Here is a 19195-nt window from a genome sequence, read left to right as displayed (position 1 = left end):
ATCCATCGTTTTTTCTTATTGTCTGTGGCTTAATCATAGCAGAAGCGAGAGGCGCCTTTGCTGGAGGGTGGGTGGTGGTTGTAGGTCTTCATGAGTGGGGTTAAAATGCGGGAGGAGCATTTGATTCCCATTCCCTTGTTGGCTTTTTTTCTCTCCTCCTTGTTGGAGAGATTATATCCAGGTGGTAATAACAGTATGGCCATGGGGTTAATTCTACAGGTCCTCCATTTTATTGAGGAATGTCCCGTTAGAACTATTGTGTTGTGATTCTGTTGCATTTTTATTATTATAATGGAGTTTCTGTGTTGTTGGCGTTATCCTTCATTGGTACAGGCGGGTCTTTTATCCATGGAACGCTTTGAGGATACTTTGATGTCTCTGGTATAAAATGAGTTGGGTGAGGGGTAGCGAGGCGTGCCAGATTGTGGCGTGAAAATCCAGTCTTATTCTTTTCTGTGGCCTGTGCGATGGCGACATTTAATCTTAGAATTTTCATTTGGAATGTACGAGGTATTCATCACCCCATCAAAAGGAGAAAGATTCTCTCCTTTCTCAAGAGGCAGAAAGTGAACATAGTCTTGTTACAAGAAACTCATTTGGATGATGGGTGGAAGAAGAGAATCGCACCACCAGCGAATGGTGTGCCGCCAAGAGACACACATCTGGGAAACTGGAGAATTCCACACATTGCCTCAATAATTAATGTGTACCGACCTCTGAATTACTCTCCAGAGTTTATCACTAAAGAGTTTTTGAACTTTACGGATTTGGCTTCAACTAACCTCTTCGTGGCTGGTGACTTTAACTGCCACCCTTCGGTGTACAAGCTCCCACACTGCAGGCTAAGGCATTGGGATTGATGTGTGAGGAGTTGGGATATGTGGATCCTTGGATGATCCAACACCCTAGAGATCGAGACCTTTACGTTCTCAGTCCTTCATCAGTGTCACACTAGAATTGATTACTTCTTTGTGCCAAGGATGATCCTACACCTGGTATCTTCATGTTCTGCAGGTAGTATCGTAATCCCGGACCATGCTCACTTCTTCCTTTTGCTTGAGCGCTCACCCTGCGCTAACCAACCCCCCCCCCCCCAGTCTAGAGCGATTTGATGCATCCCTACTAAGCGCTATTTAATTTAATACTTATTTCAAGTTAAGAGTTTGATTTTTTTTTTTCCTTTCTGTCAACTTGATCCTGATATTTCCCCTTCCATTTTATTGGAGGGAAAATGCTAAAGGACTGATGATCTCTTATATGGCCAATACAAGACATAAGATGCAGGAGAAGCAGCGCCAGCTGAAAGTCTGTTTGACGGAAGCAGAGGAGCGATATAAGAGGAGCGATATAAGATGACTCCCACCAGGCAATCATTGAAGGAGGTTAACGCAGCAAGGGTGGCTCTTGAATCCTTATTGACTCAGCAGGCTGAGAAAAGCTTAAAGCTTGCTTGGCAGAAGCTGTATGAGTTTGAGAATAAGCTGGGTAAATATTTGGCTTGCTTAACTAAGAAGACAGATTCTAGAGCTATTCCCTCTGTGCATTTTTCAGGGGAGGGAAGACTATGAGGACTGGGGAGATTAATGGGACTTTTAAGGATTTTTATGTGAAATCATACAAGTCAGATCAGTCAAGTGATGCGATGGCAGGTATGGAATTTTTTTCTGTTCCCTTGGGCATCCGGAGTCTTCAGAGAGGCAATGCCTGGTTCTTAATGCTCCTATCTCTAAAGATGAGGTGGCTGCACACATTAAGGAGCTTCAGCCGGGAAAGGCCCGGACACAGATGGTTTTGGATGCGGGTTCTATAAGGCATATAAATATTTGTTGTTGGAACTGTTGGTGGGTATGTATTACCATTCTTTTGAGGTAGAGCTCATGCTGTCAACACTTTGTGAGGCTAATATCGCCAAGATTTTGAAAGCAGGTAAAAATCTAGAGGGATGGGCCTCTTACAGGCCAATTTCTCACCTGAATGTTGACCTGAAATTGTTGTCTAAGTTTCTGGCGAGAAGGTTGGAAGATGTCCTTCCAACAATTGTTCGGAAGGATCAGACTGGGTTTATTAAGGGTAGATTCTCCAGTAACAATGTTAGAAGACTGTTGAATGTGATTCAGGATTTTGAGAAATGGGCACTGGCTGGGCTGGTGATCTTCTGGGATATGGAAAAGGCTTTTGATCGGGTTGAATGGAATTATTTATGTATAAGTTATGGATATTTGGGTTGGGAGAGGTTTACATTATGTGGATTCATAGCCTGTGGCGGCTGCACTTGCAAATGGTTTTAAGGTCAAAAGAATTTTAGGCTCCAGAGAGGGATTAGACAGGGGTGTCTTCTATTCACCTTGTTGTTTGCACTGGCCATTGGGCCACTGGCAGAGGCCATTAGAAAAGATCCCCTAATATCGGGGCTAGAGCATAGGGGAAGGGAGCACAAGATCGTGCATCGTGCAGATATCTTACTGCTGTTTGTGTCGAAACTGGGTGACTCGATTCCCACTATTATTGATACAGTGGATAGATTGAGTGCCTTCTCCGGTTATAAGATCAACTTTACTAAGTCTGAGGCTATGCTGGTGGGTGAGTTGAGAGGTAAACCTCCTCCTCTCGCAATTCCCTCTTTAGATGGTCCTCCTTGGGATTTAAATATCTGCGTGGTTTAATTACCCCTTCCTTCAGGCAGTTATCTGTCGTTATTCATGAAGGCCCTGCCTCCGCAACCTTCCCCTCGCCTGAGGTGTGGTGAACCTCAGGTTAAATCACCACTAGTCAGCTCTCCCCCACAAAGAGGAAAGCACATAAGAACATAAGTAGGAGCAGTAGGCCATCTGGCCCTTCGAGCCCGCTCCGCCATTCAATGAGATCATGGCGTTGTGCAGGTCAAAGAGACACAGCCTGAGTGAGTGAGACACAGCCAGAGTGGGAATTTGAAACTTGGTGATTTGGTGCAGTGAGGTAACCAGGAAAGGTAAGTGGTAAATCTAATTCTGCTGTTTTTCAGTAAAAAGTGCAGTGTAGATTAATGTCTGATTGGCTGAAGCTGCCCCCACCCTAATTGCTGAGAGGCAGTTATCTGGCAGTCACCTGAGGCCTGTTTAGGGGCACAAAGGTACATATTGTATTCTTCTCTTTGAAGTTTAAGTAGTGTGAGTCATCCTGAAGTCTGTATAAAAGACAGACAGAAAGCACACTCAGTAAGCGTTGCGCAGGTCAAAGAGAGACAGCCCGAGTGAGTGAGACACAGCCAGAGTGGGAATTTGAAACTTGGTAATTTGGAGCAGTGAGGTAATTTGGTGCAGAGTGGGAGGAGGTGCATTTTCCCTACTGTTTTGTTCTCTCTCTTTCTTCTGGTCTCTCTTTCTTCTGGCCTGTAACTTTTAATCAGTAGGGAGAGAACCTAAGAGCATCTGAGACCCTCAGAAGGTAAGTAAGTGATTTTTACTCATTTTTATTTTTATTACCTTTTCAAATTGTGTGTGTGGGGGGTGCGGGGGGAACTGAAATGACATCACAGAACAGCTGTGACCTGATTGGCTGGTTGGGAATCTACACTACATTTAAAAATTAAGTATTGGTAAACTAATTAAACATAATTACTTAATTATAATTTAGAGGGGTATCTAAGCCAGAGATCGGAGAGTACTGTATTTAGCTTTTACATTTATAGTAGAAATCTAGTGCTAGGAAACATATAGTTAACAGTAACTTTTTTAAAAAACTTTTAACTTTAATTTACTAATTAATTGATGCAATGTCAGTTAGAGGGGTGCAGTGCTCTGACTGGGAGATGTGGCAGGTCCGGGAGGCTTCCAGCGTCCCGGATGTCTTCATCTGCAGAAAGTGCACCCAACTGGAGCTCCTCACAGACCGCATGGTTCGGTTGGAGCAGCAGTTGGATGCACTTAGGAGAATGCAGGTGACGGAAAGCGTAATAGATAGCAGTTATAGAAGTGTGGTCACACCCAAGGTGCAGGCAGAGAAATGGGTGACCACCAGAAAGGGCAGGCAGTCAGTACAGGAATCCCCTGTGGTTGTCCCCCTCTCGAACAGGTATACCCCTTTGGATACTGTCGGGGGGGATAGCCTATCGGGAAAACAGCAGCAGCCAGAGCAGTGGCACCACGGCTGGCTCTGATGTTCAGAAGGGAGGGTCAAAGCGCAGAAGAGCAATAGTCACATGGGACTCTATAGTCAGGGGCATAGATAGGCGCTTCTGTGAAAGAGACTCCAGGATGTCTCCGAACGGGTAGAGGGCATCCTGAATGGGGAGGGCAAACAGGCAGAGGTCGTTGTACATATTGGTACTAACGACATAGGCAGGAAGGGGCATGAGGTCCTGCAGTAGGAGTTCAGGGAGCTAGGCAGAAAGTTAAAAGACAGGACCTCTAGGGTTGTAATCTCGGGATTACTCCGTGCCACGTGCCAGTGAGGCTAGAAATAGGAAGATAGAGCAGATAAACATGTGGCTAAACAGCTGGTGTAGGAGGGAGGGTTTCCATTATCTGGACCACCGGGAGCTCTTCCGGGGCAGGTGTGACCGATCTAGGAAGGACTGGTTGCATCTAAACTGGAGAGGCATAAATATCCTTGCCGTGAGGTTTGCTAGCGTCACACGAGAGGGTTTAAACTAGTATGGCAGGGGGGTGGGCACGGGAGCAATAGGTCAGAAGGTGAGAGCATTGAGGGAGAACGAGGGAATAGGGACAGTATGGCTCTGAGGCAGAGCAGACAGGGTGAAGTTGCTGAACACAGTGGGTCTGGTGGCCTGAAGTGCATATGTTTTAATGCAAGAAGTATTACGGGCAAGGCAGATGAACTTAGAGCTTGGATTAGTACTTGGAACTATGATGTTGTTGCCATTACAGAGACCTGGTTGAGGGAAGGGCAGGATTGGCAGCTAAACGTTCCAGGATTTAGATGCTTCAGGCGGGATTGAGGGGGATGTAAAAGGGATGTAAAAGGTGGTGCGCTACTGGTTAGGGAGAATATCATAGCTGTACTACGGGAGACACCTCAGAGGGCAGTGAGGCTATATGGGTAGAGATCAGGAATAAGGAGGTGCAGTCACAATGTTGGGGGTATACTACAGGCCTCCCAACAACCAGCGGGAGATAGGGGAGCAGATAGGGAGACAGATTTTGGAAAAGAGTAAAAGGGTTGTTGTGATGGGAGACTTCAACTTCCCCAATATTGACTGGGACTCACTTAGTGCTAGGGGCTTGGACGGGGCAGAGTTTGTAAGGAGCATCCAGGAGGGCTTCTTAGAACAATATGTAGACAGTCCAACTAAGGAAGGGGCTGTACTGGAACTGGTATTGGGGAAAGAGCCCGGCCAGGTGGTAGAAGTTTCAGTATGGGAGCATTTTAGGAACAGTGACCACAATTCAGTAAGTTTTAAAGTGCTGTTGGACAAGGATAAGAGTGGTCTAAGGGTGAATGTGCTAAATGGGGGAAGGCTAATTATAACAATATTAGGCAGGAACTGAAGAACCTAGATTGGGGCAGATGTTTGAGGGGAAATCAACATCTGACATGTGGGAGGCTTTCAAGTGTCAGTTGAAAGGAATTCAGGACCGGCATGTTCCAGTGAGGAAGAAGGATAAATACGGCAATTTTCGGGAACCTTGAATAACGAGAGATATTGGAGGCCTCGTCAAAAAGAAAAAGGAGGCATTTGTCAGGGCTAAAAGGCTGGGAACAGACGAAGCTGTGTGGAATTATAAGGAAAGTAGGAAGGAACTTAAGGAGTCAGGAGGGCTAGAAGGGGTCACGAAAAGTCATTGGCAAATAGGGTTAAGGAAAATCCCAAGGCTTTTTACACGTACATAAAAAGCAAGAGGGTAGCCAGGGAAAGGGTTGGCCCACTAAAGGATAGGCAAGGGAATCTATGTGTGGAGCCAGAGGAAATGGGCGAGGTACTGAATGAATACTTTGCGTCAGTATTCACCAAAGAGAAGGAATTGGTAGATGTTAAATCTGGAGAAGGGTGTGTAGATAGCCTGGGTCACATTGAGATCCAAAAAGACGAGGTGCTGGGCGTTTTGAAAAATATTAAGGTAGACAAGTCCCCAGGGCCTGATGGGATCTACCCCAGAATACTGAAGGAGGCTAGAGAGGAAATTGCTGAGGCCTTGACAGAAATCTTTGGATCCTCGCTGTCTTCAGGTGATGTCCCGGAGGACTGGAGAATAGCCAATGTTGTTCCTTTGTTTAGGAAGGGTGGCAAGGATAATCCAGGGAACTACAGGCCCGTGAGCCTTACGTCAGTGGTAGGGAAATTACCGGAGAGAACTAACTTAGAGTTTTTCGAGGAGGTCACAAAGATGATTGATGCGGGTAGGGCAGTGGATGTTGTCTATATGTACTTCAGTAAGTCCTTTGACAAGATCCTTCATGGTAGACTAGTACAAAAGGTGAAGTCACACAGGATCAGGGGTGAGCTGGCAAGGTGGATACAGAACTGGCTAGGTCATAGAATGCAAAGAGTAGCAATGGAAGGATGCTTTTCTAATTGGAGGGCTGTTTGGAGACTTGGGCGGAGAGATGGCAGATGGAGTTTAATCCGGACAAATGTGAGGTAATGCATTTTGGAAGGCCTAATGCAGGTAGGGCATTTACAGTGAATGGTAGAACCCTCAAGAGTATTGAAAGTCAGAGAGATCTAGGTGTACAGGTCCACAGGTCACTGAAAGGGGCAACACATGTGGAGAAGGTAGTCAATAAGGCATACGGCATGCTTGCCTTCATTGGCCGGGGCATTGAGTATAAGAATTGGCAAGTCATGTTGCAGCTGTATAGAACCTTAATTAGGCCACACTTGGAGAATAGTGTTCAATTCTGGTCGCCACACTACCAGAAGGATGTGGAGGCTTTAGAGAGGGTGCAGAAGAGATTTACCAGGATGTTGCCTGTGTAGAGGGCATTAGCTATGAGGAGCGGTTGAATAAACTCGGTTTGTTCTCACTGGAACGACGGAGGTTGAGGGGCAACCTGATAGAGGTCTACAAAATTATGAGGGGCATAGACAGAGTGGACAGTCAGAGGCTTTTCCCCAGGGTAGAGGGGTCAATTACTAGGGGGCATAGGTTTGAGGTGAGAGGGGCAAGGTTTAGAGTAGATGTACGAGGCAAGTTTTTTGCACAGAGGGTAGTGGGTGCCTGGAACTCGCTACTGGAGGAGGTGGTGGAAGCAGGGACGATAGTGACATTTAAAGGGCATCTTGACAAATACATGAATTGAATGGGAATAAAGGGATACGGACCCAGGAAGTGTAGAAGATTGTAGTTTAGTCCGGCAGCACGGTCGGCACGGACTTGGAGGGCCGAAGGGCCTGTTCCTGTGCTGTACATTTCTTTGTTCTTTGTTCTTTGTTGGACTCAGCTCCTCTTTCCCGTCCTAACACCATAACCCTTTATTCCTTTCTTCTTCAAAAACTATCTATCTTTATCTTGAAAACATTTAATGAAGGAGCCTCAACTGCTTCAGTGCAGGAATATCCATAAATGCACAACCCTTCGGGTGAAGGAGTTCCTCCTAAACTCAGTTCTAAATCTACTTTCCCTTATTTTGACGCTCTGCCCCCTAGTTCTGCTTTCACCCGCCAGTGGAAACAACCTCCTCTCATCTATCCTATCTATTCCCTTCATAATTTTATATGTTTCTATAAGATCCCCCCCTCCGCATCCTTCTAAATTCCAACGAGTACAGTCTCAGTCTACTCAACCTCTCCTGGAAATCCAACCCCCTCAACTCTGGGATTAACCTAGTCATCTGGAACTATGGCGACTTTACATTACTTATCTGGGGTTAATTTCCCTCGATTGATTGCGTCTGTTAGGTGGGATTTAGCTCATTGGTCAGCCATGCTGGTTTTTTGGATAGGACGAATTACGCTGATAAAAATGAACACGTTGCCTCGATTGTTGCATCCCCCGCAAATGTTGCCTGTACTACTGTCGGCTAATGTTGTTCAGTCAGAAACAAGAAGAAGCTTCTTTAGTTTGTTCAGCTCTGGCTCCTGGGGGCTAAGGGAGATTTGGGTGTCCCAAATATTAGGCTCCATCAGCTGGCCTCTCATTTAAGGTTTATAAGGAATTGGGTTAGGAAGGACCAGTCATCTATTTGGTTCGATATTGAAGCAGACCAGTCAATTTATCTTCTGCAAATCTTGTTTTATGGTGGTTTTCAAGCAGGTTCTGTTAAGTGTGATAATCCTATTATTGTTAATACACTTTGAGATTGGTCCATCAACTAAACGGGAGATCTAAACTGACTTCCACTCCCTCTCCTATCCAGGGCAGTCCAGACTTTCCACCCAGTCCAATTGATAATGGATTCAACACTTGAAGAGATAGAAGCATTTGTAGACTGGGAGACTTGTTCAGAGATCATAGAATTTGCAGTGCAGAAGGAGGCCATTTGGCCCATTGAGTCTGCACTGGCCAATGGAAAGATCACCCTATCTAAGCCCACACCTCCACTCTACCCCAGTAACCCCATCTAACCTTTTTGGACACTTAAGGGCAATTTAGCATGGCCAATCCACCCAACCTGCACATCTTTGGACTGTGGGAGGAAATCAAAGCACCCGGAAGAACCCACGCAGACACGGGGAGAACGTGCAGACTCCGCACAGGCAGTGACCCAAGCCGGGAATCAAACCTGGGGCCCTAGAACTGTGAAACAACTGTACTAACCATTGTGCCATCGTACTTCCTGGTCATCCTTTGAACAGCTATGTCAACAATTTGACATCCTGTGACACTCCTTTTTTAAAAAAATTTACAACTTAAAGACTTTATCCTTAATAAGACAATTTTGCCTCTTTACTTCTCAATTTCCTGCCCTCTCCAACCCATACACCCAAAATCACCGTCCTGGGTCCCCTGTGCCGGGTGCAGCGGGAATTCCCTCACCTGCCATCTCACAAATGCCCTCACTTGCATATACCTAATAGCATTCCCTGGGGGTAACTCAAACTTCTCCTCCAGCGCCCCCAGGCTCGCAAACGTCCCATCTATGAACAGATCCCCTATTCTCCTAATCCCTGCCCGATGCCAGCTCCGAAATCCCCCATCCATCCTTCCCGGGACGAACCGATGATTCTCCCGAATCGGGGACCCAACCGAGGCTCCCACCTCACCCGTGTCGCCTCCACTGCCCCCAGATCTTCAGCATTGCCGCCACCACTGGACTCGTGGTGTACCTGGTCGGCGTGGGCAGCAGCGGTGCCGTTACCAGCGCCCTCAGGCTCATGCCCACACAGGACGCCATCTCCAACCTCTCCCACGCCGCCCCCTCTCCCTCCATTAACCACTTATGGATCATCGCCACATTGGCTGCCCAATAGTATCCGCACAAATTCGGCAGAGCCAGCCCCCCCTCCTGTCCCTACCCCGCTCCAGAAATACTCTTTACTCTCGGGATCTTATTTGCCCATACGAAACCCACGATGCTCCTGCTTACCCATTTGAAAAAGGCCTTGGGAATCATAATGGGAAGGCACTGGAACACAAATAGAAACCTCGGGAGGACCACCATTTTAACCGGCTGCACCCTGCCCGCCAGCGAGAGTGGCAACACATCCCATCTTTTAAAATCCTCCTCCATCTGCTCCACCAACCGCATCAAATTGAGTTTGTGCAGGGCTCCCCAACTCCCAGCCATCTGGATCCCCAAGTACCGAAAGCTCCTTTCCACCCTTTTCAGCGGCAGGTCGTCTATCCCCCTTCTCTGGTCCCCTGGATGCACCACAAAGAACTCACTTTTCCCTACATTCAATTTATACCCAGAGAAGTCCCCAAACTCCCTTAGGATCCGCATGTCCTCCGCCATCCCCTCCACTGGGTCTGCCACATACAGCAACAGGTCGTCTGCGTATAGCGACACCCGATGTTCCTCTCCCCCACGGACCAGTCCCCTCCATTTCCTGGACTCCCTTAGTGCCATGGCCAAGTGCTCAATTGCCAGTGCTAACAGCAAGGGGGACCCCTGCCTTGTCCCTCGGTACAGCCGAAAGTTCTCCGCCGATTCGTAGCCACGCTTGCCACCGGGGCTCTATATAACAATCTGACCCAGCCGATAAACCCCTCCCCGAATCCAAACCTCCGCAACACTTCCCAAAGATACTCCCACTCCACCCGGTCGAAAGCTTTCTCCGCGTCCATAGCTTCCGCTACCTCCGCTTCTCCCTCCCCAGAGGGCATCATAATCACGTTGAGGAGCCTCCGCACGTTAGTATTTAGCAGTCTGCCCTTTACGAACCCCGACACAGTCCTCAATTCTCGTAGCCAGCACTTTTGCCAGCAACCTAGCATCCACACTAAGGAGCGAGATTGGTCTGTACGACCCACACTGCAGTGGGTCCTTGTCCCGCTTCAGGATCAGAGAGATCAGCGCCCTTGACATTGTCGGGGGCAAGGTCCCCCCCCTCCCCAGCCTCATTGAAAGTCCTCACTAGCACCGGGCCTAGCAGATCCGCATACTTCCTATAAAACTCGACCGGGAATCCATCCGGCCCCAGGGCCTTCCGCCTGCATGCTCCCCAATCCTTTAACCAGCTCCTCCAGCCCTATTGGCGCCTCTAAACCAGCCACCTCCTGCTCCTCCACCCTCGGGAACCTCAGCTGATCCAAGAATCGTCGCATCCCCTCTTCCCCCGCTTGGGCTCAGATCTGTACACATCCCCATGAAAGTTCCTAAATACCTCATTTATTCTCACCGCACTCCGCACCTACTCCCCCCTCTATCCTTAATTCCACCTATCTCCCTCGCTGCCTCCCTCTTACGAAGCTGGTGTGCCAGCATCCGACTTGCCTTCTCCCCATACTCATACATCGCCCCCTGCGCTTTTCTCCAATGTGCCTCTGCTTTCCCTGTGGTCAACAGGTCGAACTCTGTCTGGAGATTCCGTCGCTCCCTGAGTAGCCCCTCCTCGGGGGCCTCTGCATATCTCCTATCCACCCTTAAAATCTCCCCCACCAACCTCTCCCTCCTCCCTATGGGCCCTAATGGAGATTAGCTCTCCCCTAACCACCGCCTTAAGCACCTCCCAGACTACCCCCACCTGCACCTCCCCGTTGTCGTTGGCCTCGAAATATCTTTCAATGCACTCCCCGCACCCGCCCACACACCTCATCCGCCAACAGTCCCACATCCAGGCGCCACAATGGGCGCTGGTCCCTCTCCTCCCCCAACTCCAGCTCCACCCAGTGCAGGGCGTGGTCTGAGATGGCTATGGCCGAGTACTCCGTTCTTTCCACTTTCGGGATTAGCGCCTGCTCAGAACAAAAAAAAAAATCTATCCGGGAGTAGGCGCTATGGACGTGGGAAAAGAATGAAAATTCCCTGGCCTAGGGCCTGACAAACCTCCATGGGTCCACTCCTCCCATCTGGTCCATAAATCCCCTAAGCACCTTGACCGCAGCCGGCCTCATACCAGCCCTGGACCTCGAGTGATCCAATGCTGGGTCCAGCACCGTGTTGAAATCCCCCCCCCCCCATTATCAAGCTTCCTACCTCCAGGTCCGGAATCCGACCCAGCATGCGCCTATTCTGTGCTTGTTTTGCACTAGTATTTTTGTTACTTTGTTGTGTTTATTGTAAAAAATTTGAAAAACCTAATAAAAAATATATTTTAAAAAGCTGTAGAAACTTTATATTTCTAGCTAGCCTTCTCCTATACTCTAACATTTCTCTCCTTATCAGTCTTTTAGTCATTATTTACCTTTAAAAAAATATTCCATCCAATCTCTTGATCTATTGCCAATCCTTGTGCAATTAAATGCTTTTTCTTATGTTTTGAGTTAATCATGGGTGTCCTCCCCTTTGAACGTTTCTTTCTCGTTGGACTGTATCTATTCATTCCCTTAAATGTCAGCCACTGCATCTCTATTGACTTATCCTTTAACCCAATTTGCCAGTTCACTTTAGCTAGCTCTGCTTTCAGGCCCTCATTTCCCTTATTTTGTTCAAAATACAAGGGCCGGGATTCATAATTCTGGAGACTAAGTGCTCCCTTCAGCGGAGATCGGGTCTGGTTTCCACAAGTCGCTGGAAGCGGTGCTCAGTTGAAAGTCTCTCCTTAACTCCTCCTTACATGGGGGAGAGCTCCCTGACAGAGACCCCTGCCTGAAAGCTGAAGAAGCTGGTAGTTTCACTTCCTCTTATTCACAGCAGAAAGCACTTAGTTTCTTGCCATCTCAAAAGCAGCTGTCATTCATAGCAAGAGTGTTTATGAACATTGTGGTTAGCATCAAAGCAGGTCAATGGAGATGCATTCAAGCATCAAGGGAAATATAAACAATCCACCTCTCATTGAGACTTTTCGCATACTGACTAATGCTATCTCTAGGCAGATTTCAACCTGTTACTGGACATCTTACATCCTATTATGTTTTGTTAAATTTGTTTTACTGCTGTTGCTAGGCAGATTCATTACAGTAGGGGACAGTGTAGTCAGGGGGGGTTGACACTTCTGTGCAGCAAAGAACAAGAGTCTAGATGGCTTTGTTGAGCCAAGGGGACCAATTTCCCGACTTAATTATGCATACACGTTCAGGCGCTGGTTATACATGCAGCACTCAACCAAAAATGTCTTGAACCATTTCTTGCAGATTTACCTTGCATAGATAATTCTACTTTTGCATTTTGCAAAACTCATATCCAGGTCATGCCGCATGTTTAGACTACCACTGCAGTAATGATATTTGGTATTTTTCATGGATTAGAACGGTAAGGGGAATGATGACCAATGGAGTTTCATTATTAATTAACAATTAACAAATTAGCATCATTGCTTTTTCTGTGACCCCACAGTGGACTAATTGGCTCTACATTTGAATATATACTAGCAGCTACTACAATTCAAAAGTAATTCCTTAGCTGCAAAATATTTTAGGACAGTCAAAGATCCTAAAAGGTGCTATATAAATAATAGTCTGCTCCTATCTTTTGAAGGTACATAGAAGAGCCATGGGGCAAATTACTTCCATTGTCCTTCAGTCTTCATGCAGGCAATATTCATATTAATGACCTGCATGAGATGAAAATTATTCAGAACTATGCACAGTCAAATGTTATGATGTACATCAAGATACCATCCATTTTGAGTTTAAAGTTTGCACAGCAAGCAATTATTTTCCATACAGTTATGGACTAGTTATGAAAATATTTAACTAAATACATTTCTGTGAACATCTAGAAAACTGTGGTGTATTAAGTTGATGTAGTTTGTTAGTTTAATATTGCCCCTTCTGTTTCTCATGCCGGTTTTAGAGGAATATTAAAATGACAGTTTGTATCAAAGATAATGGAGGCAATTTTAACTTAACTCGCCAGTGGGGAACACATGGGGGTTAGGTGGAACACCAATTTTACACCCCATTCGGTCTGACCTTCCATTAACTTCAGTGGAGAATAAAATCAGGCAGATCGAGAACCAGCAATGTATTGCATCTCATTTATTTCTTGCTGGACGAGTTGTTAAGTTCAAATTGTTGCCTACATCTTTATGTCTCAGCATATAGCTCCTTGCATAACCTGTAATAGCCTTGAATTAAAACATCTTTTTCTATAAACTCATAGGCACACACTGCAGCTCTGACAGATGGCAATCTGAACGAACTTCATATTACTATAAAATCTTGTAACAACCTGCAAGCCAAAGGAAAGAACATCCAGCCAAGTCCTTATGCTGTCTACAAGTTCTTTGATTTTGCAGACCATGATACAGCCATCATTCCAAACAGCAATAATCCACAGTTTGATGATCACATGAAATTTCCTGTACCAATTAATGCAGAGCTTGACCGATATTTAAAGTCAGAATCTTTAATTGTTTACCTGTTTGATGATGCAGAGCCAAATGATATTTATTACCTTGGAAAAGCCAAAATTCCCCTTATTTCATTAGCTTACAACAAATACATCATAGGTAATATTACAAAATACATGTTTTTCTTTTTGAAAACGAGACTTCCTATTCTTAATTTATTTTCTATTTATGACTTCCTGTACCAGCAACCATCTGTAGCCACAGAGGCATTTGGGTCCCCATAACTGCTGCCTGAACCAGTGGCTGGTAAATATAAACAAGAGGCCTGGTGTGACTCTGATGCATTTTCTCCCTTTAAATGAAGGGAATTACCTGGTCCTCTCTCTTACACCTCCTGATAGTTTGGTTGATATATGTAGTGACGCCAAAAGAATGCTTAAGAATACTATTTGCCTCTTGTAATTACCCCACCAAGGCCAGGCTATGAACAAACTTGAGTTTACTCCTGTAATGAAAAGAAGTTGCTACCACAGCATAACACTTGCGTTCCATCCCGGGACCATTGGGAACACCAGTCCAGATCTGGGTTACAGGTTCTAAAGTCCCGCCGGTCGGTCCCCATTGGGTGAGCCTCCGTCTGTTCAATAAGGAAACTCTTATTCCACAAAACTCACGGGGAGATTAGTTGATCCCCCATGGTCTTTATGGGTGTCAATATATTCCTGCCCCTCAAGTCAGTTTCACCCTCAAGGCGCCTATGGCAACGAGATCTCTTCCACCTCTTTGCACTCGGTCTCAAGTCCGTAGCAGGTAGAGCCGGGTCGGAGGGAAGATGAAACAGATCGGCGATCTTTGCTTCCTTAGAGAGCACCTCAGGGTCACCGATCCTGGTTTTTCTTCAGTACTGGCCATCCAGGAACACCTGATTCCTCGGCCTCCATGTCAGGGCCTGAGTTCACCACCGGGATCACAGGCATAGGGCGCTCTGTGGGCTGTAGCCCTGTGCCAGTGACAGCCACCATTGGGATCGAAGGGCAGACTCCCAATGAGGTGGTCCTGGTGCTTCCTCTGAGCTTTTCCTTGGACCTTCACCTTGCAGGTGACGGGCGCCATGTTCTCTAATACGAATCCAGATACCTGGCTGGAGCCATCTCTAACATTTTGCACATAGACAGCGTCCCCTATCTTGAACGCACTCGCTGGTATTAAGGTATTGAGATTTTTTTTTTTGATTCTCCTGTTGAGACGCCACCCTCCCGCCGAGTTTGAAAACAGCAGACTCAACCCGGTGCAAAGTTGTCATACCATCAGTAGCTCTGCCGGAGCGACTCCTGTTGTGGTATGGGGTGTGATTCTATAATCAAACAAGAATCCCGCCAATCTGGTCTCCATAGATGGAGCCAGGTGCTTCTCCATGCCGTTTCTAACGGTTGAATTGCCCACTCGGCCAGTCCATTGGACACCGGGTGATATGGTGCCGCCCTGATGTGTTTGATGCCATTCGATTTGGCCTCGAACTCCCCACTAGTGAATGCTGTGCCATTGTCAAAGACTAAGCCTTCTGGTATGCCATATGTGCTCGCCTGTCTAGTTTCACAATCCGGGCATGGGAAGTCACAGAGGCCATATGGTGTACTTTCATTCACTTGGAATATGCATCCACCAAAATCAGGAACATTGAACTCTAGAACGGCCCGATGTTTACATGTATCCACACCCTTGGCCTGCCTGGCGATTCCCATGGGCGTCGGGAGCCCGAAGGGGGGAGTTTCTGATTCTCCTGGCATACAGAACATTGTTTTACCAAGTCTGTTACATCCATGCCGAGCCTGGACCAGCAATGTAGCTCCTCGCAAGCATCTTCATTTTGGAAACCCCAGGCTGACCATTATGCAATTCTATCACGATTGGGCGCTGCACTGGATGGAGAATGACTACCCAGGATCTCCACAGCATTATACCGTCCTCAACACTCGGTTCTTCCCTCTTGGTTAGGTATGATTTCAATGTCATCAGGGGTTTGCCCTTAGATCCCGCCGTTCAGGATCATGGGCGAGATTCTCCGACCCCCCGCCGGGTCGGAGAATCACCGGGGGCTGGCGTGAATCCCGCCCCCGCCGGTTGCCGAATTCTCCGGCACCGGATATTTGGCGGGGGCGGGAATCGCGCCACGCGGTTGGCGGGCCCGACCCCCCCCGAGATTCTCCGGCCCGGATGGGCCGAAGTCCCGCTGCTAGAATGCCTGTCCCGCCGGTGTAGATTAAACCACCTACCTTACCGGCGGGACAAGGCGGCGCGGGTGGGCTCAGGGCGATCTGGCCCCGGGGGGGTGCCCCCACGGTGGCCTGGCCCACGATCGGGGCCCACCGATCCACGGGCGGGCCTGTGCCGTGGGGGCACTCTTTTCCTTCCGCCTTCACCACGGTCTCCACCATGGCAGAGGCGGAAGAGATTCCCTCCACTGTGCATGCGCGGGAATGCCGTCCGCGCCCGCTCCCGCGCATGCGCCGCCCGGAGATGTCATTTCCGCGCCAGCTGGCGGGGTGGAAATTGGTCCGGCGCGGGCCTAGCCCCTTAAGGTTGGGGCTTGGCCCCCCAAGATGCGGAGCATTCCGCACCTTTGGTGCGGCGCGATGCCCGACTGATTTGCGCCGTTTTGGGCGCCAGTCGGCGGACATCGCGCCAATACCGGAGAATTTCGCCCCATGTGTTTCACTTTGGCTAATGTTGGACCCTTCTGTATCCAAGTCTTGATTTGTTTTGCCTATACCGGTAATGTTTCTAAGAAATTAAAAGTCATTGTGACCCCTTCCAATGCCAGTCAGGGAGCCAATCTTATGGGTAGCGGGAGGTAACTCAGGGCATCAGCATTGGTGATTTGCATTCCAGAGCGATGCTGCAGGGAATATTCGTAGGCTGCCAGTAACAAGGTCCAACGCTGTACCTGGGCAGAGGCAATAGGAGGGATTGTCGTGTCTTTCAAAAAAGGTCCAATAAATGCTTCTGGTCCATCGCTATCAAGAAACATCTGCCATAAATGTACTGGTGGAATTTTTCTTTACACCAAATGTAATCACGAAACCCTCCTCAATTTGTGAGTAATGCCAATCTGCATCCGCAAGCGTCCTGGATGCATAGACAACGGGTCTTTGCGTGCCATCTTACCAATGATGCTGGAGTACTGCCCCAACTGCATAGGGAGAGCACCACATGTCATTATGAGTTCCCCCTTAGAATCATAATGGGCCAATACATTAGATGATAATAGCTGCCATTTGACTATCTCAAGGCCTTTTCTTGTGGCACCTGCCAAGACCATTTCTAGTATTTCTTCAATAGCAGATGTAATGTTGACAGCAGAGAGGCCAATTTTGGGATGAATTTTCCCATAATCATTGACCAGTCCCAGGAAGGATTTCCGTTCCATGGTATTTCATGGGATCGGCGCTTCCTTAATGGCTTTGACCTACTCCTCCATGGCGTGTAGGTCTTTCTTATCCACTTAGTGACCTAAATAGGTTACCTCACTCACGTGGCAGATGCACTTCTCATTTAAGATGTACCCCTCCATTTGAAAACCGATGCAGGACCTCCAGATTTGCTAGGTGCTCTTGCTCTGTAATCCTCATTATCAAAACGTCATTGAGGTACACCGCCACCTTGGACAAACCTTGCAGTATGTTCTCCATAATTCACTGAAATATGGCACATGCCGACAAGACACCAAAGGGGCAGGCGCCTGTACTCGTACAGGCCCATGTGTGTTAATGGCGATGTATTAACAGGATTCGTCTCCGTTTCATTCAAGCTGGAAGTAGACGTGGCTCATGTCCAATTTTGTGAAGGTCTGGCCTACTGCTAGTTTGGCATACAAGTCCTCTATATGTAGCACAGGATACCTGTCCAGTTTTGAGGCCTACTGACTGGCGTTTATAACCCCCGCAAAGATGGACAAATTTGTCAAGTTTGAGGACTAGAACAACGGGTGCAGCCCAATCCGTGAATTTCATGGATCTTCTTATCCCATGGTTTTTCAGACATCCAAGCTTAGCTTCTACTTTCTCATGCAATGAGGCATGACCTCGAGGTTAACATAGATTTGAGCGGAATTCTCTATCTGTTCACAGCAAGAGGATTCTCCAGTCCCGCGGCAGTGAATGGGAGATTTGGCTGAGGGCCAAATTCTCTGTTGTCACTAGCAGTGGTACACAGAGAATCCAAGCCTATGGCTCTGGCTCCTTTTATTTTTCCAAGGCTCCTTTGGAAGAAGGGTGGCACAGTGGTTAGCACTGCTGCCTCACAGCTCCAGGAACCCGGTTCAATTCCCGCCTCCGGTGACTGTGTGGAGTTTGCACATTCTCCCTGTGTCTGCATGAGTTTTCTCTAGGTGCTCCGGTTTCCTCCCGCAGTCCAAAGATATGCAGGTTAGGTGGACTGGCCATGCTAAATTGTCTCTTAGTATCCAAAAGGTTAGGTGGGGTTACAGGGATAGGTGGGGCTTGGGCTCAAGTAGGGTGCAGACGTAATGGCCTTCTACACTGTAGGGATTACTATGATAAGGGTATTTACTGATACGTTTGTATAGTCCTGCAACACCCAATCTAAAAATTTCTAGTCAATCTAGTCTGATCCATTGTAGCCAATCCCTGTCCACAAGACTTGCAGACAACTATGAGTAGAAGTTGGGCTATCTGTCATCTGTAGGTCACTGGGGTTGTCGTGGTTCCCAAGATTCAGAAAGGTTCCCATGTGTAGGTAGCTAATTTGAGCTCTGGTATACCATAAAATTAAAGGTACAATGGCGGTGTGGAGGTGATTAAATGTCTGTTCTCCAATGGCAGAGACCGGAGTCCCTGTGTCCACCTCCATCTCTAGCAGGTGACCATTCACGAGTAGCCTTATCCTTATTGGGGTGACCCAAGTTATGCTGATGCTGTTCAACTGCATCATCTTTGTCTGGAAATGGGCAGACCTGCATGGTATGTGCTTGTGCTAATCTTGGGGCTTCTTGCCTGGGTAATGCCCATATTGCCGATTCTGGTAGCGTCGCCTGGGCTGTGCATGTCTGCAATGCTCACAGTACTCCATTAGCTGACAACATTCCTCAGTGGTTTCTCAGGTATATCTGGGATCGTCACACTTTTATTTTGTCCACCAGGGAGCCCTGATTGGGTTTTGGGTAGGTAATGGGTGTTGCATATGGACGCCTTCACCTAAGCTATGAGCTGCCCTATGTGAGGTCCCTCCCCCAACTTAAGGAAGCTACTGTCTGGTAGTTCTTGAGCCATTTCTCAATTTTTTCCAGAGACAGGGCTATCTAATTAACCGTCTTGAGATCTAGATTAGACTCTGCCAATTTGTTGGAGGCTGATTCATGGCTTCAGGTCATAGTAAATAGGTCTATGAACTTGTCAAACGTTT

The 19195-nt window shown here is 47.5% G+C and overlaps 1 protein-coding gene across 5 annotated transcripts in view; it reads left to right on the top strand.

The window, feature by feature from the left end:
- rpgrip1l (RPGRIP1 like) overlaps nucleotides 1–19195 on the top strand; it is a 385377-nt gene that overhangs the window by 239442 nt on the left and 126740 nt on the right. For 4 of the 5 annotated variants that reach the window (XM_072518258.1, XM_072518259.1, XM_072518256.1 and 1 more), the window contains one exon: nucleotides 13585–13933. The exons of the other annotated variant lie outside the window; for it this stretch is intronic. In XM_072518258.1, coding sequence (XP_072374359.1) covers nucleotides 13585–13933 — 349 coding nt within the window. The remainder of the gene's footprint in view (nucleotides 1–13584; nucleotides 13934–19195) is intronic. 5 annotated transcript variants of the gene reach the window in all.

The sequence above is a fragment of the Scyliorhinus torazame genome, chromosome 10 (assembly GCF_047496885.1).
Source record: "Scyliorhinus torazame isolate Kashiwa2021f chromosome 10, sScyTor2.1, whole genome shotgun sequence".
Taxonomy (NCBI): Eukaryota; Metazoa; Chordata; class Chondrichthyes; order Carcharhiniformes; family Scyliorhinidae; genus Scyliorhinus; species Scyliorhinus torazame.
The sequence above is the reverse complement of the archived record's forward strand: the minus strand, read 5'-3'. Positions and strand labels throughout refer to the sequence as shown.